Genomic DNA, 24,678 nt, shown 5'->3' with positions numbered 1-24,678 from the left:
CATATCTATATATAAAACTATACAAATATGCATACAAGTACACACACATACATACATAGTTCTCTATCAAGAGGGAAAAAGAGAAATAGAGAACAGTCAGTGATAGCAACAGTCAAGGACAGGAAGACAGATGGACAGTGACATAGATGGTCAGTGGCAGAGACGCACACACATAGACAGACCCAGAGATAGCCACAGAGACATGAAGAGCCACAGAGACACAGACAGGCAGGCTAACCCAGAGACAGATGGCCAGACCCAGAAAAGGATGGACAGAAAGGCAGGACCCAGAGACAGGTGGACAAAGATGTGCAGACCCAGAGACAGACAAACTCAAAGGACAGACAGACCCAGCGATCAGTAACCCGAAAGACAGGTACCAGAAGAGAGAGAAGGAAGGAGAGAAAGCCCAAAAGAAAATGAGTGCTGTTCTTCAGGAAAAAAAAATAGTGGTTTAATGGAGCACTTACTGTGTACAGAGCACTGTATTACACATTTGGGAAAGCATAATACAAATAATAAAATTGCTTCCTACCAAAAGGAGCTTATAATTTACTGGCCGGGGGGGGGGGGGGAGGGGGCGGAGACAGCCAATAAAATAAACCGTATCGAGGATCTACCAACATTTAGACTTCATCCATACCGGTGATGTAACTGAAGAGTATTCAGTGTGAAAAATCCCTCATACACTTTTTGCCCTTAAAGACTTTCCATTGTTGGGTTGATATGGTTGTCTCTTTTAACATGATGCTGTTTTTATATATCTACAGTGGCTCTTGTTAAGAGCTTACTATGTGTCAAGCTCTATACTAAGCACTAGGACAGATACAGGTTAATGAGGTCAGAAACAGTTCATAACCCACATGGGGCTCACAGCAGGAAGTAGAACAGGTAAGGTATCCCCATTTTAGAGACATGGAACTGAGAGCGAGAAGCTAAGTGACTTGCCCAGTCAAATAGCAGGCAAATGGCAAAGCTGGGACTAGAACCCAGGTCCATGGATTTCCAAGACAGTAGGGCACGCTGCCGCTTCTTCCCAAAACTCTGTTCAAAGGCCTCTTGTGAATGTCAGGCTCCTGTGTCTGCAGCAGTTGTCCCCCAACCATCCACTGCTTTGCCATCTTTTAAACAGCCTTCAGTGCTGCAGCAGCAGGCTGGGAATCCTACCGTTAGCCATTCTCCTCACATGCCCCATCCTGGGAAGCTGGGCCATTGTAATTACAAGCTTGACTTCCTTTCCTTTAATTTTAACAATTCATCAAAGGGAAGCAGCATGGCCTGGTGGCAAGAGTAAGGTCTTGGGAGTCAGAGGTCGTGGGTTCTAATCCCGGCTCTGCCACTTTCATTCATTCAATCGCATTTTTTGAGCGCTTACTGTGTGCAAAGCATTGTACTAATAAATTGGAAAGTACAATTGGGCAACAGATAGAGACAATCCCTACCCAACAATGGGCTCACAGTCTAAAAGAGGGAGACAGACAGCAAAACAAAATAAGTAGTCAGGCATCAATACCATCAAAATGGATAAATAGAATCAAAGATGTTACACATCATTAATAAAATAAATGGAATAATAAATATATACAAATATACACAAGTCCTGTGGGGCGGGGAAGGGGGTAGAGCAGAGGGAGAGAGTAGGGGCGATGGGGAGGGGAGGAGGAACAGAGGAAAAGGGGGGCTCAATCTGGGAAGGCTTCCTGGAGGAGGTGGGCTCTTAGTAGGGATTTGAAGGGGGGAAGAGAGCTAGTTTGGCAGATGTAAGGAGGAAGGGCACTCCAGGCCAGAGATAGGACGTGGGTCAAGAGTTGACGGTGGGACAGGCAAGCACGAGGCACAGTGAGGAGGTTAGAGGTAGAGGAGTCGAGTGTGTGCACTGGGCTGGAGAAGGAGAGAAGGGAGGTGAGTTAGGAGAGGGCAAGCTGATGGAGAGATTTGAAGCCAAGAGTGAGGAGTTTCAGCTTCTTGTGAAGGTTGACACGTAACCACTGGAGGTTTTTGAGGAGGAGGGTGCATGCCCAGAGTGTTTCTGTAGAAAGATAATCCAGTCAGCAGAGTGAAGTACAGACTGAAGCGGGGAGAGGCAGGAGATGGGAGATCAGAAAGGAGGCTGGTGCAGTAATCCAGTCGGGATATGAGTGATTATACCAACAAGGTAGAGGTTTGGATGGAGGAAAGGGTGGATCTTGGCGATGTTGTGAAGGTGAGACCAGCAGGTTTTGGTGACTGACTGGATATGTGGGGTGAATGAGAGAGCGGAGTCAAGGATGACACCATGGTTGCTGGTTTGGGCGATGGGAAGGTTGATAGTGCCATCCACAGCGATGGGAAAGTCAGAGAGAGGACAGGGTTTGGGAGGGAAGATAAGGAGCTCAATCTTGGATATGTTGAGTTTTAGGTGGTGGGCGGACATCCAGGTGGAGACGTCCTGAAGGCAGGAGGTGATACGAGCCTGGAGGGAAGGAGAGAGAACAGGGGATGAGATGTAGATTTGGGTGTCATCTGTGTAGAGATGTTAGTTGAAGCCGTGGGAGAGAATTAGTTCACCAAGGGATTGCCTATAGATGGAGAACAGAAGGGGACCAAGAACTGACCCTTGAGGAACCCCTACAGGTAGGGGATGGGAGGCGGAGGAGGAGCCCATGAAGGAGACTGAGAATGAGCGGCCAGAGACATAAGAGGAGAAACAGGAGAGGACGGAGTCCGTGAAGCCAAGGTCTGCTTGTCTGCTGTGTGACCTTGGGTAAGTCACTTAACTTCTGTGTTCTTCAGTTACCTCATCTGTAGAATGGTGATTAAGAGTGTGAGTCTCATGTGGAAAAGGGACTGTGTTCAACCCAATTACCTGTATCTACCCCAGCACTTAGAGCACTGCTTGGCACATAGTAAGCACTTAGCAAATACCATAATTATTATTATTATCACACTAATGCTTTCCGTTTTTTATGACATTTGTTAAGCAATTTCTATGTGCCAGGCACTTTAATAAGTCCCCAGGTAGATACAAGGTAATCAGGTTGGACACAGTCCCTGTCTCATATAGGGCTAACAGTCTTACTTCCCATTTAACAGATGGAGTAACTGAGGCACAGGGAAGTGAAGTCACTTGCCTTAGGTCACACAGCAGGCAAATGGCGGAGCTGAGATTTGAACCCCGGTCCTTCTGACTCCCAGGCCTGTGCTCTATCCACTATACCACCCTGTTTCTCTGCTTTTGATTTAAGGATATTTGCCTCTATTTTTGGAAAAAAGACTGCATACTGTGGAAAATAGTTTACATCATTGTTCCCTTAATCAAAACAACTTTTTCTTCTAATACTGAGGAATCGGTGTGGGCTCAGTGGAAAGAACACGGGCTTGGGAGTCAGAGGTTGTGGATTCTAATCCCAGTTCTGGCACTTGTCGGCTGCGTGACTTTGGGCAAGTCACTTAACTTCTCTGTGCCTCAGTTACCTCATCTGGAAAATGGGGATTAAGACTGTGAGCCCCACATGGGACAACTTGATTACCTTGTATATACCAAGCGCTTAGAACAGTGCTTGGCACATAGTAAGCACTTAGCAATTACCAAAATTATCACTATTACTATTATGTACAGGATAATAATGGGAAAGTTTGTTTTTTTTTTTAACTTGAATTGATGGATCCACTTATCTCAATTCTCCACTTTATTTATACAGGAAAGAGCCAACCACAAAAGATGTTCTCTATAAATGATTCACTGCTGTCCTGGAATGGTTCTTCTATTACTGAAGAGACTGAAAGTTCTTTGAGAGCAGGGGACATATCTACGTACTCTAGAAGCAACATATCGTAATGGTTAGAGCATAGGTCTGGGAGTCAGAAGGTCATGGGTTCTAATCTCTGATCTGCCACTTGTTTGCTATGTGGCCTTGGGCAAGTCACTTTACTTCCCTGTGCCTCAGTTACCTCATCTGTAAAATGGGGATTAAGCTGTGAGCCCTAAGCGGGGCAGGGAGTGTGCAAAAATCCCATTTGCTTGTATCCATCCCAAAGTTTAGTACAGTGCCTGACAAATAATAAGAGCTTAACAAATACTGCAATTATCATTTTTATTATCAATATACTCACCTAAGCACTAAGTACAGTGTTCCTCACATGAATGAGCATTTAAATACCACTGATTGATGTCTATGAACTGATCTACTATAAATCAGTTCTATTAATCCAAGACACTATTTCTCTAGCTGTTTTTTAAATTTTATTTCCGCATGGAGACATGTCCTCAAAGAATATATACTGAGTTCAACAGTTTGGCAGTCAATATGAAAATAAATGTTTTAAGTTTCTGGTTGATTCTCTGTAAAATGTGTTATGAATCTGATAAGAATGATACTTGCATTGTAAATCGTTTAAAACTATAAACTTGATAATTGAAAGTAAAAATAAGCATTAAACCATAGGAAGAGTTAAGAAGTGATATTAAACACATCACTAAAATAAGCGGGTAATTTGCTCTACAAGAGGGTTTTTGCAAATTCACAGTTACTTTATATAGACTAAATGAATGCAAGTTTAGGATGATAGGCCAGGAGAATTTCAATGTTTTTAAAGAAATACTAAATACTTTTAATGAGCCATGCTAAAGAAGATATTGCTTTTTATATTTAGCCACATGAGAAACTATATTGAAAAAATATTCAAATTTTTCATCCTAAAGATTTAATTAGACTAACTTTCTCAAACTGTAGCTGTCATAACAAGACCAAAAAAAGCATCCAGTCTGCTGAGTGAAAACTGGCATTTTTGGAAACAGCTTAAATAGCACTGAATAGAAAATTTCAATTCACATATTTTTAAATTCCATCAATCAAAAGTATATTTCTTTTCATTTTCAAAGTATAATTTTCTTCCTTTTTACACAAGGAAAGATTACTGCTCTGGCATTCAGAAGAACAGAAAATCTTCACCTAATGCTGACACCTTGAATTCCAAAGAAAAATTGACTGAAGGATACAAAAGGCCAAATGTGAAAAGGGTTTCATTGACTGTTCTGATTTATAGTGCCACTGTACCAGGCATTATGCTAATGTAATCATTTATTATGAAAAACTGAGAAATTACCCCTGGGTTTCAAAGTTGTAACCACATCCAATCTTTAAGGTGAAAATTAGAAATGTTGACTCTGAAAATCAGGACGGCTCTCCACTGTTAGCAAGATCCTACCCGCTGTCTCTCGGCAAGTACTAGAGGAGAACATAATCCATCACTTATCCCTGGAATCAATCAATGATATTTACTAAGTCCTTACTGAGTGCAGAGCACTTGGGAAAGTACAATATAATGCAGTAGATACGTTCCATGCCGACAGGAGCTTACAGTCTAGAGGGAGCTTATAGCCACAATGAAGCCCAACAGTCACGACCTCCCTGCTCTCTGAATGCTTGCGAAGCAGAGGGAATATCAATCAAAGTCTCTTCTCAGACCCTATCCCCATTATAACTGAGTGAAGTAGGTCTGTTCAATAGTTACAAGTGTAGTCTATTATATTCATCCATGATTGAGGATGCATCCAAGGGCCTGGAAACTGGGCTGAAAATACATTTCCCATTCCCCAGAAACTACTCCAACTCAACAGGCTATGAGCATCACTGGAAATCCTGGAGACAGCAATCCTAGGATCACCACATAATGATAACTGCTCTGGAGCAAACCTAAGACAAACAATAATGATAAAAACATTCCACAAGGTCAGCAGAGAATTTTGGCAGATGATAAACCTGAAGATTATGTACCAACCTACATCAGAAAAATCCTACACACAAAAAAGACTTTCATTGGTGCAGCTGACTAAAAGCCTTCACTGAATCCTGTTACCCCATCAGCCCACTGAACACTTCTACTGGCAAAGAAACCGAAAACCAAATGAAGACCAATGCCTTTGGGAGATTTCAGGCAGTATGCAAAGTCGTTTGACTTTGGACTTCAGACCAAACTAGAAGTCTATGCAGTGCAGTTCTATGTAGTTCTACCCAATCTCCTGTATAATTGTTAGACTTGAAACTACTGCAGACTTCACATCCAAGGTCCTGAAATGCAGATTGTTTATCAAGGAATGCTAAGCACAGCACGATTTTGCTTATTCAAGAGCTTTGATGCACTTCTAGACAATGAGTCTCATCAGCAACATTATAATATAATAACAAAAGAAATGTCATTACCGGATTGAATTAACCCATTACTGATTAATTCATGTCTGGTTGTAAATGCACCAATTTATATTTGCACGTCTTACCATATGGGCCATAAACTCCTCAAGAGCAGTGAGTGTCATGTTTATCTTTACATGGTGCACAGTTTTCTGTAGATGCTTGGTAAAAAATGTGGATGATAAGGACAATGGTGTTGTCACGACAGATACAAAAATGTTTACAGGTTTGGGATGATTACCCTACTAGCCATCATCAGAACTTTTCTTTTATTACTCCATTATCACTGATGATGCTTCAGGGCTAGCTAGCAAAATATCCCTGCCCCCTTCCAATTACAAGTCATTTAAATAGCACACAGATTTTGAAAGTGCATTTGTGAAGAAGTGGCACTGGAATACATTCAGTTGCTGTTTTGCATCCATACACTGGTTTTGTGACTGAATTTAGTGAGAGAGTTTGTTCTTTCTCAAGTGCTTAGAACAGTGCTCTGCACATAGTAAGCACTCAATAAATACCATTAATTGATTGATTTAAAATCACAGTTAAACCCTCCTTCTGCACCACCACCAATGAGTAACACAATTTAATAATAATAATAATGTTGGTATTTGTTAAGCGCTTACTATGTGCCGAGCACTGTTCTAAGCGCCGGGGTAGACATAGGGGAATCAGGTTGTCCCACGTGGGGCTCACAGTCTTAATCCCCATTTTACAGATGAGGGAACTGAGGCACAGAGAAGTTAAGTGACTTGCCCACGGTCACACAGCCGACAAGTGGCAGAGCTGGGATTCGAACTCATGAGCCCTGACTCCAAAGCCCATGCTCTTTCCACTGAGCCACGCTGCTTCTCTAAATAGATACAAGCATAATCGAATCAGACACAATCCTTGTCCCACAGGACAATCACAGTCTAAAAGGGATGCAGGGCAAATAATTATAATAATAATTTTTGTGTTTGTTAAGCACTTACTATGTGCCAGGTATTGTACTAAGTGGTGGGATGGATACAAGCAAATCGGGTTGGACACAGTCCCTGTCCTACATGGAGCTCACAGACTCAATCCCCATTTTACAGATGAGGTAACTGAGGCACAGAGAAGTGAAGTGACTTACCGAGGTCCCACTGCAAACAAGTGGTGGAGACGGGATTAGAACCCAGGCCCGTGCTCTATCCACTATGCCATGCTGCTTCCTATCTCCATTCTTTATCTCCATTCTAAAGACCAGGAAACTGAGGCACAGAGAAGTTGAGGGGTTTGCCCAATGTCAACTGAGAGGCAAATAGCAGAGCCAGATTTAAAATGCTGGTCTCCCAACTCTAAATCCTCTGCTCTTTCCACTAGGGCATGCCTCTTCACTAACTCAGGAAGGAACAGCCTAGGCTAGGGTGGCTGCTACCTGGGGAGGTTACAGTAAAGTCATGAAGCACTGCTTGAGGTTCACAAATTTCTTCAGATCCCTTCATTGTCTTTCCGCTCTACATTTCCAATTTATCAGGTTTCAAAGCCATTTCCTTCAATACACACTAAACCTATGCTTCACTGGAATGAAACTGAAAGGGTGAAAGACCTGAATGAGATTTTAATGCCTTTCCCTACCTCAAACCCTGAGAGCAAACCATGCAAGGAAATAACTTTAATTCTCCAAAGATGAAGAAGAATGGGTGGAAGGAAAGGAGCAGAGAACATGTCTACCAACCCTGTTACACTGCTATATTGTACTCTCCCAAGCACTTCAAATATTGCTTTGCATGCAGTAAGGGCTCAATAAATATAGTCAATTTATTGAGCAACACCTTTCACTGTCTAAATTTATCTTCTTTCCTGAAACAAAATAAGAATGCACTACTAATTGCAGACAGGTCTTGGGTATATGACAATAGGTTTCTGAAAACTGCTTCAAGTTGAAAGATAATTTGGAACCAATTTTCTCATAGGACACTGTTAGAAACTGGGGATTGACTCCTCTACCCAATCAATTATGAATAGGTAATAATATAACAGGCTCATTCAAACTGAATCAGAGATTTTCCACTAGGTGGCCAACTTTTACTTCACAGTAAATAAAATGTAACAATGACTTTCCCTGAAGGCTTTGCTCTGGTGACTAAACACCCCCCAACCCCTCTCCCTCATCATCTTCTTTAAACTTTGCCGCTTTTCCCCTCCCCATCAGCAGCTATTAAAATATTTCCCCATTTACTGCCCGGGCAGCTACCCACTTGTGTCATCATAACCAGTGTTGTAAACCAGAGTAGTGTTAAAGAGTCAAAATTGAAAAATTGTAAAGCTGAAAAGGGGTGTAAATTTAGAAACAATTTAAATGACATTTATGGTAATTCAAACCCTCACAATCTGAGGGCTGTCTTTAACAGACAGAAGGAACTAATTGCTGTAATAGGTTTCTCACAGAGGAGTTTCCTCTAGACCACTGCTGCTAACAAGAGCTTCTTTTCTACAAAATGATCCCAGAACTCTTAGACCTTGTAGAGCCTCGCCTGACTTTCAAGCTGGGAAAGGGATGGGTAAGGGACAAGATTCCTCAAAATTTTTTGTTCTGGAAATTGAACAATGTTTGGTGGTGGCCGAAATTAGATTACTTTTTTAAAATTACATTTCCCTCCATTTATCTTTTCTTCCTGTTGATGACAATTGACAATTACTATCTGTATCTACAAAATGCCAAAAACATTCTAGGAAATAAATTTGAAGGAATTTTATATTAGAAGATTATTTTTGTGGGTCTAAAACTGCACAGAATAACCTAAATGACAAACAAATTTCAGTACTCATTGACTCTTGTGCTTTTCTACCCACCACAAACTCTGGAATCAGCATATCTCTGTGACATGGCATTTTGGACTTTTTGTGTCCTTCAGTCCTTGTAACTAACTTCCTGGGGGGCTTCTGGTGTCCAATAGTCTACCCTCTAAAGTCCTAGAAGCCAACAGGAAGAGTAGTTAAAATAAGTCAACTTTCTGCTAACCAATAGATCAATGAGGGAATCAATCAAGAGATATCAAGGTTATACTCTTATAGGAAAAAAATGTGACTTCCAACCCTTTGAAATAAAATAAAAGGTTGTGTTAGCACACTTCCTAGCATTAAATTGCTTACAAAGCAAATGCTATGCAACAGTTAAGCATGTGGATTCAGTTAAAGTTTTCAACTTTCAAATAAATGTGTGTTTGTGGATTCAGCTGCCACACGTTTTTCCCCTCCTAGTACCGTAAGAAAAAAAGCTCTATTGTGAAACATACCTGATTTTTGATCTTTGGGAGCGGAAATCCAAAAGCCTTCTAATCCATCCTAATCCTCCATGACATCTCAGTTTTTTCCGACATCGTGGACCACCCCCTTCTCCTGGAAAAATGATCTGACCTTGGGTTCGCTGACACTTTCTTCTCCTGCTTCTCTTCCTATCTCTTGCTATGCCTTCTCAGTGTCTTTCCCAGGTTCCTTCTCTGCCTCCCATTCGCATCTGGAGTCTCTCAAGGCTCAGAGCTGAGTTCTTTTCTATTATCCAGCTACACCCACTCCTTTGGAAAACTCATTCGCTTCCATGGCTTCAACTATCATCTCTCTGCAGATGATTCTTTAATCTACATCTCCAGCCCTGACCTCTCTTCTTTTCGGTCTCAGATTTCCTCCCGCCTTCATGATATCTCTGCCTGGATATCCTGCCAACCCCTCAAACTTAACATGTCCAAACCAGAACTCATCTTCCCTTCCAAACTGTCATCCCCTGTCTTTTCCATCACTGTAGAGGACACTACTCTCCTCCCGTTCTCCCAAGTCCTTAATCTTGGCATTACCCTTGACTCATCTCTCCCATTCAATTCACATATTTCATCTGTCATCAAATCCTGTTGGTTCTGCCTTCACTATATTGCTACAATCCACCCTTTCCTCTCCATCCAAATTGCTAATATGTTGATCCCAGCACTTATCATATCCTAATTGTTGCATCATCCTTTTTTTTTAAGTGGCATTTGTTAAGTGCTTACTATGTGTCAAGCACTGTATTAACTGCTAGGGTAGATACAAGCTAATCAGGTTGGACACATTCCCTGTCCCACATGGAGCTCACAGTCTTAATCCCCATTTTCCCGATGAGGTAACAGACACAGAGAAGTGAAATGACTTGCCCAAGGTCACAGAGCAGATAGGTGGCAGAGCTAGGATTCCAGGTCCTTGTAACCTTTGGACCCATGCTCTATCCTTAGGCCATATGGCTTCTCACTCTTTGCTCACCTCCCTACCTTCTGTATTTATTCCACTTTGCTGTATATTTCATTTTTCTAAAAATCTGTTCAGTCCATGTCTCCCCACTTTTCAAAAACCTCCAATAGTTTCCCACCCACCACCGCAACAAAAAGAAACTCATTGCTACTGGCTTTAAAGGCAGTCAATCAGCTTGTCCCCCCCATTTCCCCACCGCCCACCCCCGACATCTTACCTCACTGATTCCCTACTACAAACCGGCTGGCATGCTTTGCTCCTCTAACGTCAACCTACTTACTGTACCTTGACCTCATCGACCTCCCTTCTGACCCCTTGCTGACATCCTCCTTCTGGCCCGGGATTTCCTCCCCGTCATATAGGACAAACCACCACTCTTCCCACTTTCAAAGACCTACTAAAATCACATATATTCCAAGAGGCCTTCCCCAATTAAGTCCTTATTTCCTCTACTCCCTCTACCTTCTGCACTGCCTATGTATTTAGGTCTGAATTGCTTCAGCTACTTAGATATTTGCATATTCACCTGTAATTCATTTCCACATTTGTCTCCCCCTTGTAGATGTAAATTCCTTGTGGGCAGGGATTGTGTCTACCAACTCTAGTGTATTGTACTCTTCCAAAACCTTGGTACAGTGCATATTGTAACTGCCCCCTGTCTGGGACAATCTCTCTTCACTACCCTCCAAAAAAGGTTTTGCTCTCACTATATAGGTAACACTAATACACGTGTATGTTATATAACACAACGGTGACCCTGCAACCCATCTACTTCAATAGCCCAGCTCTCAGAGGACGAGAGCAATCCGCTTTTGGGACCAACATAGTATTTTCTGTCATATACGACCTTTCCATAAGATCGAGCTTTGTGATTGGGATAGCTGAGTGGGGCTGAAATTATTATTGATTCAAAATACACGGAGTGATTACTTAGTAAAGGGATAAGGTCTCCATCGATCTGACTATAACCAAATCAGTGACCTGGAAGTGACAGGCTTTTGAATTCCCCTGACAAATGTCCTGAGTTATTCAGTCCACTGGAAAATATGTGCATGAAAAGAAATGCCTTTAAGCATCTGAACAAGACAAATATATGTCAGAGATGAATAGACTTTTTTTTCCTCTCCCCTGGAACTTAAAATGGCTGAACTGATGCTTTTGAAACTTGTAAAATTAAAATGAAGCCTAAGGCCAAAGTTACAATGTTTTCCCTTTTTCTCCCTCTTTTCACATATATCAGTGTGCTCTGTGATCACTATATTAGCACTGAGGTTCTAACAAGAATATTCAAGTCACTGAAAGTCAGTCCTTATTTGGTAAACTCCTATATTGAGGAAAATGACAAGAAAAGATACCTACCTTTTGAAGGATTATAAAAAAAGTGTCACCAGATGTACTCCTGAAAACGGAATACTGCCTATTCTGGTTTGTGATTCAACAATCTTGCATATGCCCACATCACGCTTAAATGTTGCAGCTTCTTGCATATTACCTTATGGAGATCGGCAAATACTGTGGGGTTATAGGTCCGTAGGCATGATCCACCAGAACACAGTGAGTCAAAGTAAATTGTTACCATACGAAAAGCCAATCTAAAGGAGCCTTTCTAAATAGAAAGAGAAGTGTCCAGGAGAGTAAGCTATGCTGAAAATAAACTCGAGGCATGCCCGTGTACTAAGCCCTAAAGGACCGAACCTGAACGGCTTTGGCGTATTCTGAGCATGTCCGGCAAGTGATCCTTGGACCCTGGCATCCCTTCGTTCACTGAATCGGCGACAGATTTTCCACCTTGCCCTTTAGGAAGCACCTTCCCCTCTTCCAAAGAGGTCCCCTGGTCTTACAGGCCCATTTTCCCGATGGACGGCTGAGTCCCGGGGTAGGGAGATGACCCTGGGCCCAGGTGGCTCTGGGCTGGATGAGGGTTAGGAGGGAAACCCAAATGAGGCAAGGGACCGAAATGAAGGAGCAGGATTTAGTGTCCACCAGCCCCTCGGCCTTGGGCACGGCCCAGCGACCACCATCCCCGTCGGCCCCTGGCCGGTCCCTGCCGGAGAGTGACGGGGAGAAGACCAACAAGTTGGAGAACTGGGAGGACAGGGACCTGCATGGTGGGGGGGAGGGTGGGGGTCTAGGGGTTAGGGGGTGAGGATGGAGGGGTCCGGGCCGGCCAGGGAACAGGAGGAGGAGAAGGGGAAGGGTCCCTGGAGGCCGGTAACAGGGAGGAGAAGAGTCCTGGGCTGCCGGGGTCAGCGGAGGGGAAGGGATGATGATGGTATTTGTGCCAAGCGCTATGTGCCAAGCGTTTTCCTAAGAGCTCGGGGAGGAGGAGGGGAAGGGTCCAGGACGGCTGGGGGGAGGAGGAAGGAGAAGGGTCCAGGGGAGGCCGGAGAGGAGGAGGGAAAGGGTCCGGGGGAAGAGGAAAGGAAGGGTACTGGAGAAGAGGAGAGAAAGGGTCTTGGGGAAGAGGGGAGAAAGGGTCCTGAAGAAGAGGAGGGGAAGGGTCCTGGAAAAGAGGAGGGGAAGGGTTCTGGAAAAGAGGAGGGGAAGGGTTCTGGAGAAGAGGAGGGGAAGGATCCTGGAGAGGAGGAGGGGAAGGATCCTGGAGAGGTGAAGGGGAAGGGTCCAGAGGAAGAGGAAGGGAAGGGTCTGGGGGAAGAGGAGGGGAAGGGTCCTGGAGAAGAAGACAGAAAGGGTCCTGGAGAAGAGGACAGAAAGGGTCCTGGAGAAGGGAGGGGAAGGGTCTGGGGGAGGAGGAGGGGAAGGGTCCTGAAGAAGAGGACAGAAAGGGTCCTGGAGAAGAGGAGGGGAAGGGTCTGGGGGAGGAGGAGGGGAAGGGTCCTGAAGAAGAGGACAGAAAGGGTCCTGGAGAAGAGGAGGGGAAGGAGGGTCCTGGAGAAGAGGAGGAGAAGGGTCTGGGGGAGGAGGAGGGGAAGGGTCCTGAAGAAGAGGACAGAAAGGGTCCTGGAGAAGAGGAGGGGAAGGAGGGTCCTGGAGAAGAGGAGGAGAAGGGTCTGGGGGAGAAGGAGATGAAGGGTCCGGGCTGAGGGGGGTGGGAGGAGGGGCAGGGTCCGGGGCAGGGCCGTGGGAGAAGGGTGAGGCGGGGTTGCGGGCGACCCCGGGCTTACCCCCAGCACGGGCACCCCGGCGGCCAGCGAGTAGAGCAGCACCGGGGGCACGGCGCTGCGGTCCTCCGGGCCCGGGTAGGGCTTGCGGTAAGCCCCGTCGTAGCAGAAGAAGCCTTGCACGTTGACGGTGAACGTGTCCGTGTACTCGAAATAGTAAGCCAGCATCACCGTCCCTGCCATGATCACCATCTGGAAGTAAAGCATGCTGGTGAGCGCGGGCGGCTGCTGCTGCTGCTCCTGCAGCTGCTGCAGCTGCTCCTGCTGCAGCTGCTGCTGCTCCTGCTGCAGCTGCTGCTGCTCCTGCTGCTGCTGCTGCAGCAGCAGCCGAGGGGGCATGCACTCCTGCCGGGGCTGAGCCGGCGGCCGGCGCTGCAGCCCCCCTCCCCGGCGGAGCCGTCGCTCGGCGGCTGCATGCGCCGGGGGGCTGCGGGGGAAGCTGCGGGAGGAGGAGGAGGAGGGAGGAAAAGGAGGAGGAGGAGGAGGAGGAGGAGGAGGAGGTGCAGGGCCCCCCTGGGGCTCCGAGCCGTGCAACGGCTCAGGCGGGAGAAGGACGAGGACGCCGCCGCCGCCTTGGGGGAGGGGCGCCCCCCAGCGGAGCCCGGCGGGAGCGGCGGCGGGGGCGGGGGGAAGCGGCGCCCCCCAGCGGCGCCCGGCGGGAGCGGCGGTGGTATCGGGGGGAGTCGCGGCGCCCGGAGGGAGCGGGGGGGAGCGGCGCCCCCCAGCGGCGCCCGGCGGGAGCGGCGGCGGGGGCGGGTGGAGCGGCGCCCCCCAGCGGCGCCCGGCAGGAGCGGCAGCGGGGGCGGCAGGGAGAGCAGCGCCCCCCAGCGGCACCCGGCTGGAGCGGCAGCGGGGGCGGCAGGGAGAGCAGCGCCCCCCAGCGGCACCCGGCTGGAGCGGCGGCGGCGGGGGTCGCGGGTTCCACCCGAGGCGGGAGGGGTGGAGAAGTGCGAGGCCTGCGGGCCATCCCCACCTCCCACACCACTTGGGTATATATGTCTACTTCATGCATTCATTCAATAGTATTTATTGAGCACTTACTATGTGCAGAGTACTGTACTAAGCGCTTGGAATGTACAAATCGGTAACAGATACAAATTGGTAACAGATATACTTGGGTATATATATATGTGTAATAATAATAATGATAATAATAATGTTGGTATTTGTTAAGCGCTTACTATGTGCAGAGCACTGTTCTAAGCGCGGGGAAGGATACAAGGTGATCAGGTCAACCTGGGGCCCACGTGGGGCTCACAGTCTTCATCCCCATTTTACAGGTGAGGGAACTGAAGCACAGAGAAGTGAAGTGACTTGCCCAAAGTAACACAGCTGATAAGCGGCTGAGTTGGGATTTGAACCCATGACCTCTGACTTCCCAGCCTGTGCTCTTTCCAGAAGTGTGAGGCCTGCGGGCCATTGCCCCCCCCCCACACTACTTGTGTATATATGTCTACTTGGGTGAACATATATGTAGCAATAATAATAATAATGTTGGTATTTCTTAAGCGCTTACTATGTGCAGAGCACTGTTCTAAACGCTGGGGTATATACAGGGTAATCAGGTCGTCCCATGTGGGGCTCACAATCTTCAGCCCCATTTTCCAGATGAGGGAACTGGGGCACCAAGAAGTTAAGTGACTTGCCCACAGTCACACAGCTGACATTGGCAGAGTCAGGATTCGAACCCATGACCCCAGACTCCCAAGCCCATGCTCTTTCCACTGAGGCATTTGTTAAGCACTATGTGCCAAGCCCTTTACATTCCAAGCACTTAGTACAGTGCTCTGCACCTAGTAAGCGCTCAATAAATACTATTGAATGAATGAATGCCAAGCATTGTTCTAAGCACTGGGGCAGATACAAGTTGATCAGTTTGACCCACGTGGGGCTCACAGTCTTAATCCCTATTTTACAGATGAGGGAACTGGGGCACAGAGAAGTTAAGTGACTTGCCCAAAGGCACACAGCTGACAAGTGGCGGAGTCAGAATTAGAACCCAGATCCTCTGACTTCCAGGCCCGGGCTCTAGCCACTATGCCATGTATAGACCTATAATTCCATTTATTTATCTTCATTCTTTGAGCACTTACTGTGTGCAGTACACTGTACAAAGTGCTTGGAAAGTACAATTTGGCAACAGAGAGAGACAATCCCTACCCCACAAGGGGCTCTGTTTACTTGTGTTGTTGTCTATCTCCACCCCCTCTAGACTGTAAACCCGGTGTGGGCTGGGATTGCCTCTCTTCACAGTTATAATAATAATAATGATGGTATTTGTTAAGCACTTACTATGGGCCAAGCACTGTTCTGAGTGGTGGGGGCTACAAGATAATCAGGTTGTCCCACAGGGGGCTCGCAGTCTGAATCCCCATTTTACAGAGGAGGGAAATGAGGCACAGAGAAGTGAAGTGACCCGCTCAAAGTCACACAGCTGACAAGTGGCGGAGCCCAGGTTAGAACCCATGGCCTTTGACTCCCAAGCCTGTGCTCTTTCCACTGAGCCATGCTACTTCTCAAGGTGCTGTCTTGAACTTTCTAAGTGCTTAGTACAGTGCTCTGCATTCATTCATTCATTCAATTGTATTTATTGAGCACTTACTAATAATAATAATGTTGGCATTTGTTAAGCGCTTACTATGTGCAGAGCACTGTTCTAAGTGCTGGGGTAGATACAGAGCAATCAGGTTGTCCCACATGAGGCTCACAGTCTTAATCCCCATTTTACAGATGAGGTAACTGAGGCCCAGAGAAGTTAAGTGATTTGCCCACAGTCACACAGCTGACAGGTGGCAGAACGGGATTCGAACCCATGAGCTCTGACTCCCAAGCCTGTGCTCTTTCCACTGAGCCACGCTGTACTAAGCGCTTGGAATGTACAATTTGGCAACTGAGACAATCCCTGCCCAACAATGGGCTCACAGTGTAAAAGGGGGAGACAGCAAAACAAAACAAGTAGTCAGGCATCAATACCATCAAGATAATTAGAATCATACATATCTACACATCATTAATAAAATAAAGTAATAAATAATATATGCAAATATACACAAGTGCTGTGGGGTGGGGAAGGGGGTAAGCAGAAGGAAGGAGTCGGGTCGATGAGGGGAGAAGGAGCAGAGGGAAAAGGAGGGCTCAGTCCGGGAAGGCCTCCTGGAGGAGGTGAGCTCTCAGTAGGGCTTTGAAGAGGGGAAGAGAATGAGTTTGGCAGAGGTGAGGAGGGAGGGCATTCCAGGGCAGCGGTAGGATGTGGGCCAGTGGCCATATGTACTACTTACACATAGTAAGTGCTCAATGAATACAGTTGAATGAATGAATGAATGAATGAATGAATGAATGAATGAATGAATGAATGTGGGCAGGGAACGTGTCAGCTCATTCTGTTGTAGTGGATGGAGTGTGATGCTGTAGTGACCTTAGGTGAGTCACTTCACCTCTCTGGGTCTCCGGCCCCTCATCTGGAAAATGGGGATGAAGATGGTAAGCCCCACGATTCTATTATTTTGTTAATGAGATATACATCGCCTTGATTCTATTTATTTGCTATTGTTTTAATAAAATGTTCATCCCCTTGATTCTATTGATTGCTATTGTTTTTGTCTGGCCGTCTCCACCGATTAGACTGTAAGCCCGTCAGAGGGCAGGGACTGTCTCGATCTGTTACCGATTTGTATATTCCAAGTGCTTAGTATGGTGCTCTGCACATAGTAAGCGCTCAATAAATACTATTGAATGAATAAATACTATTGAATGAATGAATGACAGAGATTGGGTCCAAACTGATATGCTTCTATCCACCCCAGTGCTCAGTACAGTGTCTGGCACCTGATAAGCACTAGCCGGTTGTGGGCAGGGATTGTCTCTCTCTATTGCTATATTATACTTTCCAAGTGCTTAGTACAGTACTCTGCACACAGGAAGCACTCAGTAAGTATAATTGATGAATAAAGTTGTCGACAGTGAAAAGTGACAGAATCCACAGGGCAGGGCCAAGAAAGGAGGAATGAAGGAGAGATGGAGGGAAAGAAGGGGAGGACAGGAAAGGAACAAAATATAAAGAGGAACACTGAATAATTTGCCCCAACCTGATTGTCTTCAGTGGCCACCGTGGGCCAACAGAGAGAAAAACTAGCTAAACGGCCCCTGCCCAGCTGCAGCTTTGGCAATAAGAGCAGGGTGGGAACAGGGATTTAGCTGCTGCGCTCGGCTACCAGAAGTTACTTCCAGCACTGTAGGACTGTCGTCCAGCTCTTGCTCTCCCAAGCACATAATACAGTGCTCTGCACAAGGTAAGTGCTCAATACTGTGTGGTTGATTGATCTTGGTTTCCTGGGCAAGAAAATCACAGACTCCAGAAGCAGCTGGGCCACCAGGCCTGAGTCTATCAGGTGCAGTGGGAAAGTGGAGAAGCAAGTGAGGCCTAGTGGTTAAAGCACTGGCCCGGGAGTCAGTCGGACCTGGGCTCTAAACCTGGCTCTGTCACTTGCCTGCTGGGTGACCTTGGAAAGTCACTTCTCTGTGCCTCAAAGAAAAATGGGGATTAAGACTGTGAGCCCCATGTGGGGCAGGGACTAGGTCCAACTGGATTACCTTCTATCTACCCCAGCAGTTAGAACAGTGTCTGGCATGTAGTAAGCACTTATCAAATACCATGTTGAAAAAAAAGCGACCTCTTGCCTAGGTAGGTATCTCTCCTCCCTTCCCTCCACTGCCACAACAGTGTTAGAATGGCTCCCATTATCCTGAACAAGAGCCGGACTTTGCACCCCATATAGGTTGCTTTTTTGAAGTTCTGGGACAGGTGCTTAAAATGTGCGTGGGTTCCCAAGTAGGAAATTGGATGCCGTCATTTAGAGATATTTACTGCTATCTCTTGAACAAGGGTGGTTTCATTAAGTAACCTAAAAGTTTTCCCCTCCAGTCCTTTGAAAATAATTACAACACAATTACATACCTAACTTCTAGATGTATATAGTCACCTTCAGGTTTGGAGATGGTTTTGTCGATGATGGTAATCTGCCTGTGAAAGCCAACGCTGAAAGCTGGAAGTCTTTGAAAAAGCACATTAATAATAATAATTTAAAAAATCTGTCAATTTGGGGGTCCCAGAAGAATAATTGATGCTTCTGGATTGGGAAAACCACAGAGAGGCAGGAGCTGGGCAATCAGCCCACTCCTCACTGGCACTGTTGCAGTGTGGAGGAAAGGGGTTGGCCCTGACACATAGCTAGTCTTGCCCAAGGCTGGAGTTTGGGTCTGAACTGCGGTGGACCAGGAGTCATGTGCCAGGCAGACGTCTCAGAGCTGACCACTCGTCAGCAGGGCTCTGGACGAGGCAAGGTTGTCACAGGGGCCACTCCCAGGTGGGGATGGGGAAAAGCAGGCCCCCACCCACTGCTCTAGCTCTTTCAGCTGGGGAGGGAAGATGGTACCCCTGCCTATTTGGGCATGGAAGGGCTACAGGCTCTAGTCCTCCCTACAGCCTGTGCCCAGGCTCTCCTCGTACTCTGCCAGCAACTGCCTTCTCTCCCATCCCATCTTTATTTTGGGTACCACGCTGCCCTCCTGTTTACACAGAGGGTTTGCTAAATGTTGGAACAAGGCATAGCCCGCATTGTCTAGACTGCAAGCTCCTTATAGGTAGAGATTTTGTCTAGTCACTGTGTTTATTGTACTCTCCTGAGCACTTAGTATCCACAATAAGCATTCAATAAATCCCACTGATTGACTGATCTTCAGATTAAATGCAATTCATAGTTCTTTGCTGATTCTGAGAAGTGGGCTCATAACCGTATGCACGATTTCGTGGGTCTGTGCCTCCAGATCAGGTCTGTTCAAGTGATTTTCCTCAGCCTGATGCTCTCAGCCTGTTGAACTGAAAGAGTTTCTTAAAGTATTGGAATTTTGCTCTTGATATCAGAGTCCTTTAAACGTGGCTGTGGGGATTAGGTTGAATGAAGATAGCGTCTACTCTAGAGCCCTGCTTTTATTCTACTGGTGATGGAGGGGTCTTTTATAAATCAGAAGCAGCATGGCTCAGTGGAAAGAGCATGGGCTTAGGAGTCAGGGGTCATGGGTTCTAATCCTGGCTCCGCCACTTGTCAGCTGTGTGACTTTGGGCAAGTAACTTAACTTCTCGGTGCCTCAATTACCTCATCTGTAAAATGGGGATTAAGACTGAACCTCATGTGGGACAACCTGATTATCCTGTATCTACCCCAGTGCTTAGAACAGTGCTCGGCACATAGTAAGTGCTTAACAAATACCAACATCATTATTATTATTTCCCCAACACTAATACAGCCAGCCTTACCCTCCTAGAGTAATCAGCATCTTGATGGGCTGGGTACAGCCATAGCCCAATTATAAATCCTAGAAACAATGGTATTTCATTATTCAGAAAATAATCATTGGTCTGGAAAGCACATTGGGAAGTTATTTTTTTCCATCTTCTGCCTTTCGCAGAACAACAGTAAAAGAAATATTATTCTTAATCAACCAAGTAATTAAGCTATTTCACAATGTTTCCCAGATAATATCTTTGGTTTAGAAAGTTGAATGAGTGAATAATTGAAGAAAAATGGCAGGTTCTTGCTGAATAAATAGTTTTTCATTTAAAATAGTTGCAAATTAAGGAGTAGCCCTGCTCATCCACAAAAAAGTGTAAATTAATTCATATAAAATATTTTTTTCAGGGAATAAAAATCCCCATGACCCTATTAGGTAAATATGCAAAGAAGAAAACATAATGAACTAAACTTAAATTCATGCCCCAGACTGACCAATGTAAAAAAAAAAATCAAAGTTATAATCAAAATATTATTCTCACTTGAGGAATGGTTCTTTTTTAAACTCAGATTTTGAAAAATATTAGTATTTATAGTACTATGATTTAAACTAGAGACATATTCTATACAAGCCATGCTAGCCTTTTTCCATTTACATGCACACAAGCATACAAACATAGACAAAGATGATGTCACTGATGTTGAAATTCATCAACAGATGTGTGTAGCTGAAAAGGCCCATGTGGGACATATTGTCTTTACCACACACACGAGTCTCCCTAGATATGTTGGCATATTTGTTTATTTGTAACACCTGGATACTTTTCACTTTTGACTCCTTGTCTCACTATCCTTATGAAAGTTCTGGTGAAAAAGAGCCTCTTTTTTCTTGATCACTGTTCACTATTCTGTTCTCTGTGCTGCAACTGACTCCCAGTTTTCTGCTTGGGATACAGCATTATCTGAAGCTTTGGTTTAATGTATCCTTAGAATACGTACGTCCTCTACCCACCTTACTTTCGGTTTCCAATTCCTATTCACCATTCCATAGCCGTTTCAATATCATGCTGTTTTCTATTCCCCTTGCAAGTCCTACCCAACACTGTTGGGTTGCAGTGAGTGTAGTTTAGTTCTAGGATTTCAGTATTTCGGAGTCTGTCTTGCCATCTGATGTTGGGTGGAGTCTGTAAATGAAGCTGATTGAACTGCTCAAGGTGGCAAATTGGGAAATCTGTGTAGTGTCCAGTTCTCACAGCCACAGAGAAGATAGACATTGCAACTCTGCAGAACTTTAACTTGGTCTAGAACCCTGTGTCGCACTATGACAGTCTCCCAAAGGGTGTGCTGGTCTTCTTCATTAGGTTTTCTACTTCCTCATCTCTCGCTGCATCTTTAACAATGAGTGTGCTGCCTATATGTGGGACGTCACTTACCTCTATATTGCTAATATAATTTGCTCAGTTGTATTTAGGGCTTGGCTGGCAGTGTTTTAGTCTATGCAGTTTTATCATTGTTTTTAAGAAAGATACTGCTAATTTCATCAAGTTCGAGCATTAGTTAACTTGCTTACAAGGTCTAAGAATGTGGCAATATACTGACCCCCATGTGGGACAGGGCCTATGTCCCATCTGCTTACACTGTATCTACTCCAGCACTTAATACAATCTGCAGTGATTATAGATAAAGTCTGCCACCATTTTCTATGTGTAAATGTAAATGTTGTGAGAATGAATTATCACTTGAAACACCATTTAAATGCAATATTTGAACCTTGAGAGAGATAATAATACTAACAATAATATTTAAGTGGTTCAGTGGAAAAAGAGCAGGGGCTTGGGAGTCGGAGATCATGGGTTCTAATCCCTGCCGTGTGACTTTGGGCAAGTCACTTCACTTCTCTGTGCCTCAGTTATCTCATCTGTAAAATGGGGATTAAGACTGCTTAATGAGGATTAAGACTGTGAGCCTCACGTGGGTCAACCTGATTTCCTTGTATCTCCCCCAGTGCTTAGAACAGTGCTTGGCACATAGTAAGAGCTTAACTAATACCATCATTATTATTATTATTATTATTATTATTAATAATAAACACTGGGGTAGATACACAGATCCCAGTCTAATAGGAAGGGAGATCAGGTATTTTATCCCTATTTTACAGATGAAATAACTATGGGACAGAGAGTTAAGTCACTAGCCCAAGGTTAAATAGCTATCAAAGGGGTTCTCTGGAATCAGGCCTGTGATCATCCCATTAGACTATATTGATTTTAGCTATCTTTTAGGTTTGCAGAAGTTGTTACTAGTGTAATAATCATAATCATAGTGGTATTTTTTAGGTGCTTACTATGTGCCAAGCACTATAGTGCTGGGGCAGATACAAGATAATAAGGTCTGATATAAGTCCCTGTCCCATAAAGGGCTCACAGTCTAAGTAGAAAGGAGCATAAGTATTGAATCCCCAATTTAAAGATACAGAAACTGAGGCACAGAGAGGTTAAGTATTTAACAGCTTATTCTGTGTAAAACACTGTTCATTCATTCATTCATTCAATAGTATTTATTGAGTACTTACTATGTGCAAAGCACTGTACTAAGTGCTTGGAATGTACAAATCGGAAACAGAGACAGTCCCTGCCCTTTGACGGACTGTAAGCTCATCGGGGGAGACGGACAGTCAACAACAATAGCAATAAATAGAATCAAGGGCAATAAATAGAATCAAGAGCAATAAATAGAATAGAATACCAGTGAATTCCTCTCACTCAATGCTAGCGCAAATTCCCCTCACATGTTGCTAGCTAACAATTCGGGTTTTTGCTTACAAAACGATGACCAATCACAGTCCCTATCTTCCTAGCAGTACCATCACAGAGCTGGTGTTCTAAGAGCTGGGGTAGGTACAGCTTAATTAGGTCAGACACAGACCCTGTCCTGCTTGGAGCTCACAGTCTAAGTAGGAGGGAGAACAGGGATCCCCATATTACAGTTGAAGAAACTGAGGCACAATGAAGTGACCTGCCCAAGCAATTGGCAGAACTGGGATTAGAACCTGAGTCCTTCTGACTTCCAGGCCTGTGCTCTCTCCACTAGGCCATACATTGTACAGATCAATGCATTGTTGGATAGGGTGCTGTCTATGTAACAGAATTCTGTTTTGCAAGTATTGACTCTCAGTTCTATTTTTACCCACCCTGTCTTGATAGAACGTGATATGAAGAAATGGTGTACATATGTGCAGGGCATTGGTTAACATGTACATTCTACAGTAAGATTTCTCCTCAGTATAGGGTTCTGCAGATGGAACCTCCATAGCAGATGAGAACTGAGTGCATTTCCCGTTTTCTGAACAGTGCTGAGCTGAAGGAATCAGTCAGTGAATTGGATGTGGAATCTGGGCAGCATTGTGTCCATCCCTGTGCTAAACATACCTTTGGTGCCTACACCATGCAGCTGAAATGGAGATTTTCTGGTTGGCTTGATTATTTGGATCAACCTAGACAGCCATACTAGGTCATTCAAGCCACAGTATGGTTTGAATGATCAAGTTGGGCAAACAATATTGATCAAATACACCACGTATGATATGTTGACCAAGTCACAGACAATAGGCAAAAAAGTAAGATATTCTCAATGCAAAACTGGTATATTTTACAGGGTCTCAAACTTCACAGAATATTCCAAGTGAGAAGCAGCAAGAGCAACCTAGAACCTCTAAAGTTCCCACCATATTGGTGAATAAGGGATGGAGAGCAATTGCTTTATTAATAACTGTATTGTTCCAAGAGTGTAATACAATGCTCTAAATACAGTAAGCACTCAATAAATACCATTGGTTGACTGATTAGCAAAAATAACAGTGATAATCATGGTGTTTGTTAAGCACACAGTATATGCACACTCTGATCTAAGTACTGAAGCAGATCCAAGACAATCAGGTTGGACACATTCCTGTTCCACATGGGGCTCACTGTCTAAAGGGGAGGGAAAATAGGTCTTTAATCCTTATTTTAAAGATGAAGAAACTGAGAGACAGAGAGGCTAAGTGCCAAGGGGCTTGGTTATGTACCCAAGGCCAAACATCAAGCAGGATGGAGCTGGGATGAGAATCCAGGTCTTCTGACTCGCATTCTTTCCACTATGCCTCACTGCAAATAATGAAAGGTGCTGCCAGCAGTGTAGTATCTTAAAGCTAAATTACATTTTCAGTTCATGAAAAAGCACACTTTGTAGGGTGGAATCAATCAAAAAACGTGTTATGTATGTGTGTAGATGTGGGGGGTGTGTGTGTGTGTGCAGGGGGGTTGTTGCCAGAGTTTTTCACATAAGGTATATGCTGGGTCATGTAACATAATATTTGTTAACCAAGAGCAAAATGAGTTAACTACTATACTAATAAAATTAAGTCCTTATTCCTGTCAAAGTTAAATTTACTTTTCATAACAAACTTTAGTGCTAAAAGGCAGACTGTGCTAATTATCATTGTGAATTTCATACAGTACTTTGTTAAGATTTCTTAACATTTCCCAAGAGATGGTTGGAACAATCTTTAGCCTTCTGTATCCAGGGCAAGTACATTTTTGTAAAAACATTTTTCATTTTTAATATCTGTTTATGACCTGAATCTGCACAAAGCAAATCTTACCCCCAGCACCAAACGTGAACATGCAGGAAGATGACTGCTCTGACAAAAGTACTGGTTTCAAGCCCATGTACACTACTTCCTCTTGGAATCGCCCCTGGTTATCATGTTTTTAGAGTATCTTTCTGACTGAACAAGGCATTTCTGGCTCTCCCGCACACTGGGCTACCTTGGGAGTTTTCCAGGGTCCAGGCAGACTGTGGAATGAGGGATCT

At 44.7% G+C, this 24,678-nt stretch overlaps 1 protein-coding gene across 2 annotated transcripts in view; it reads right to left on the bottom strand.

Annotated features, from left to right (window-relative positions):
• PLPPR5 (phospholipid phosphatase related 5) overlaps window positions 1–13,941 on the bottom strand; it is a 98,874-nt gene extending 84,933 nt beyond the window's left edge. For both annotated transcript variants that reach the window (XM_029062053.1, XM_029062054.1), the window contains exon 1: window positions 13,541–13,941. In XM_029062053.1, the coding sequence (XP_028917886.1) occupies window positions 13,541–13,876 (336 nt within the window). In that variant the 5' untranslated portion in view covers window positions 13,877–13,941. The remainder of the gene's footprint in view (window positions 1–13,540) is intronic.
• Window positions 13,942–24,678: the final 10,737 nt, after the last annotated feature.

Source organism: Ornithorhynchus anatinus, chromosome 4 (genome assembly GCF_004115215.2).
Source record: "Ornithorhynchus anatinus isolate Pmale09 chromosome 4, mOrnAna1.pri.v4, whole genome shotgun sequence".
In the NCBI taxonomy this organism is placed as follows: domain Eukaryota; kingdom Metazoa; phylum Chordata; class Mammalia; order Monotremata; family Ornithorhynchidae; genus Ornithorhynchus; species Ornithorhynchus anatinus.
The sequence above is the reverse complement of the archived record's forward strand: the minus strand, read 5'-3'. Positions and strand labels throughout refer to the sequence as shown.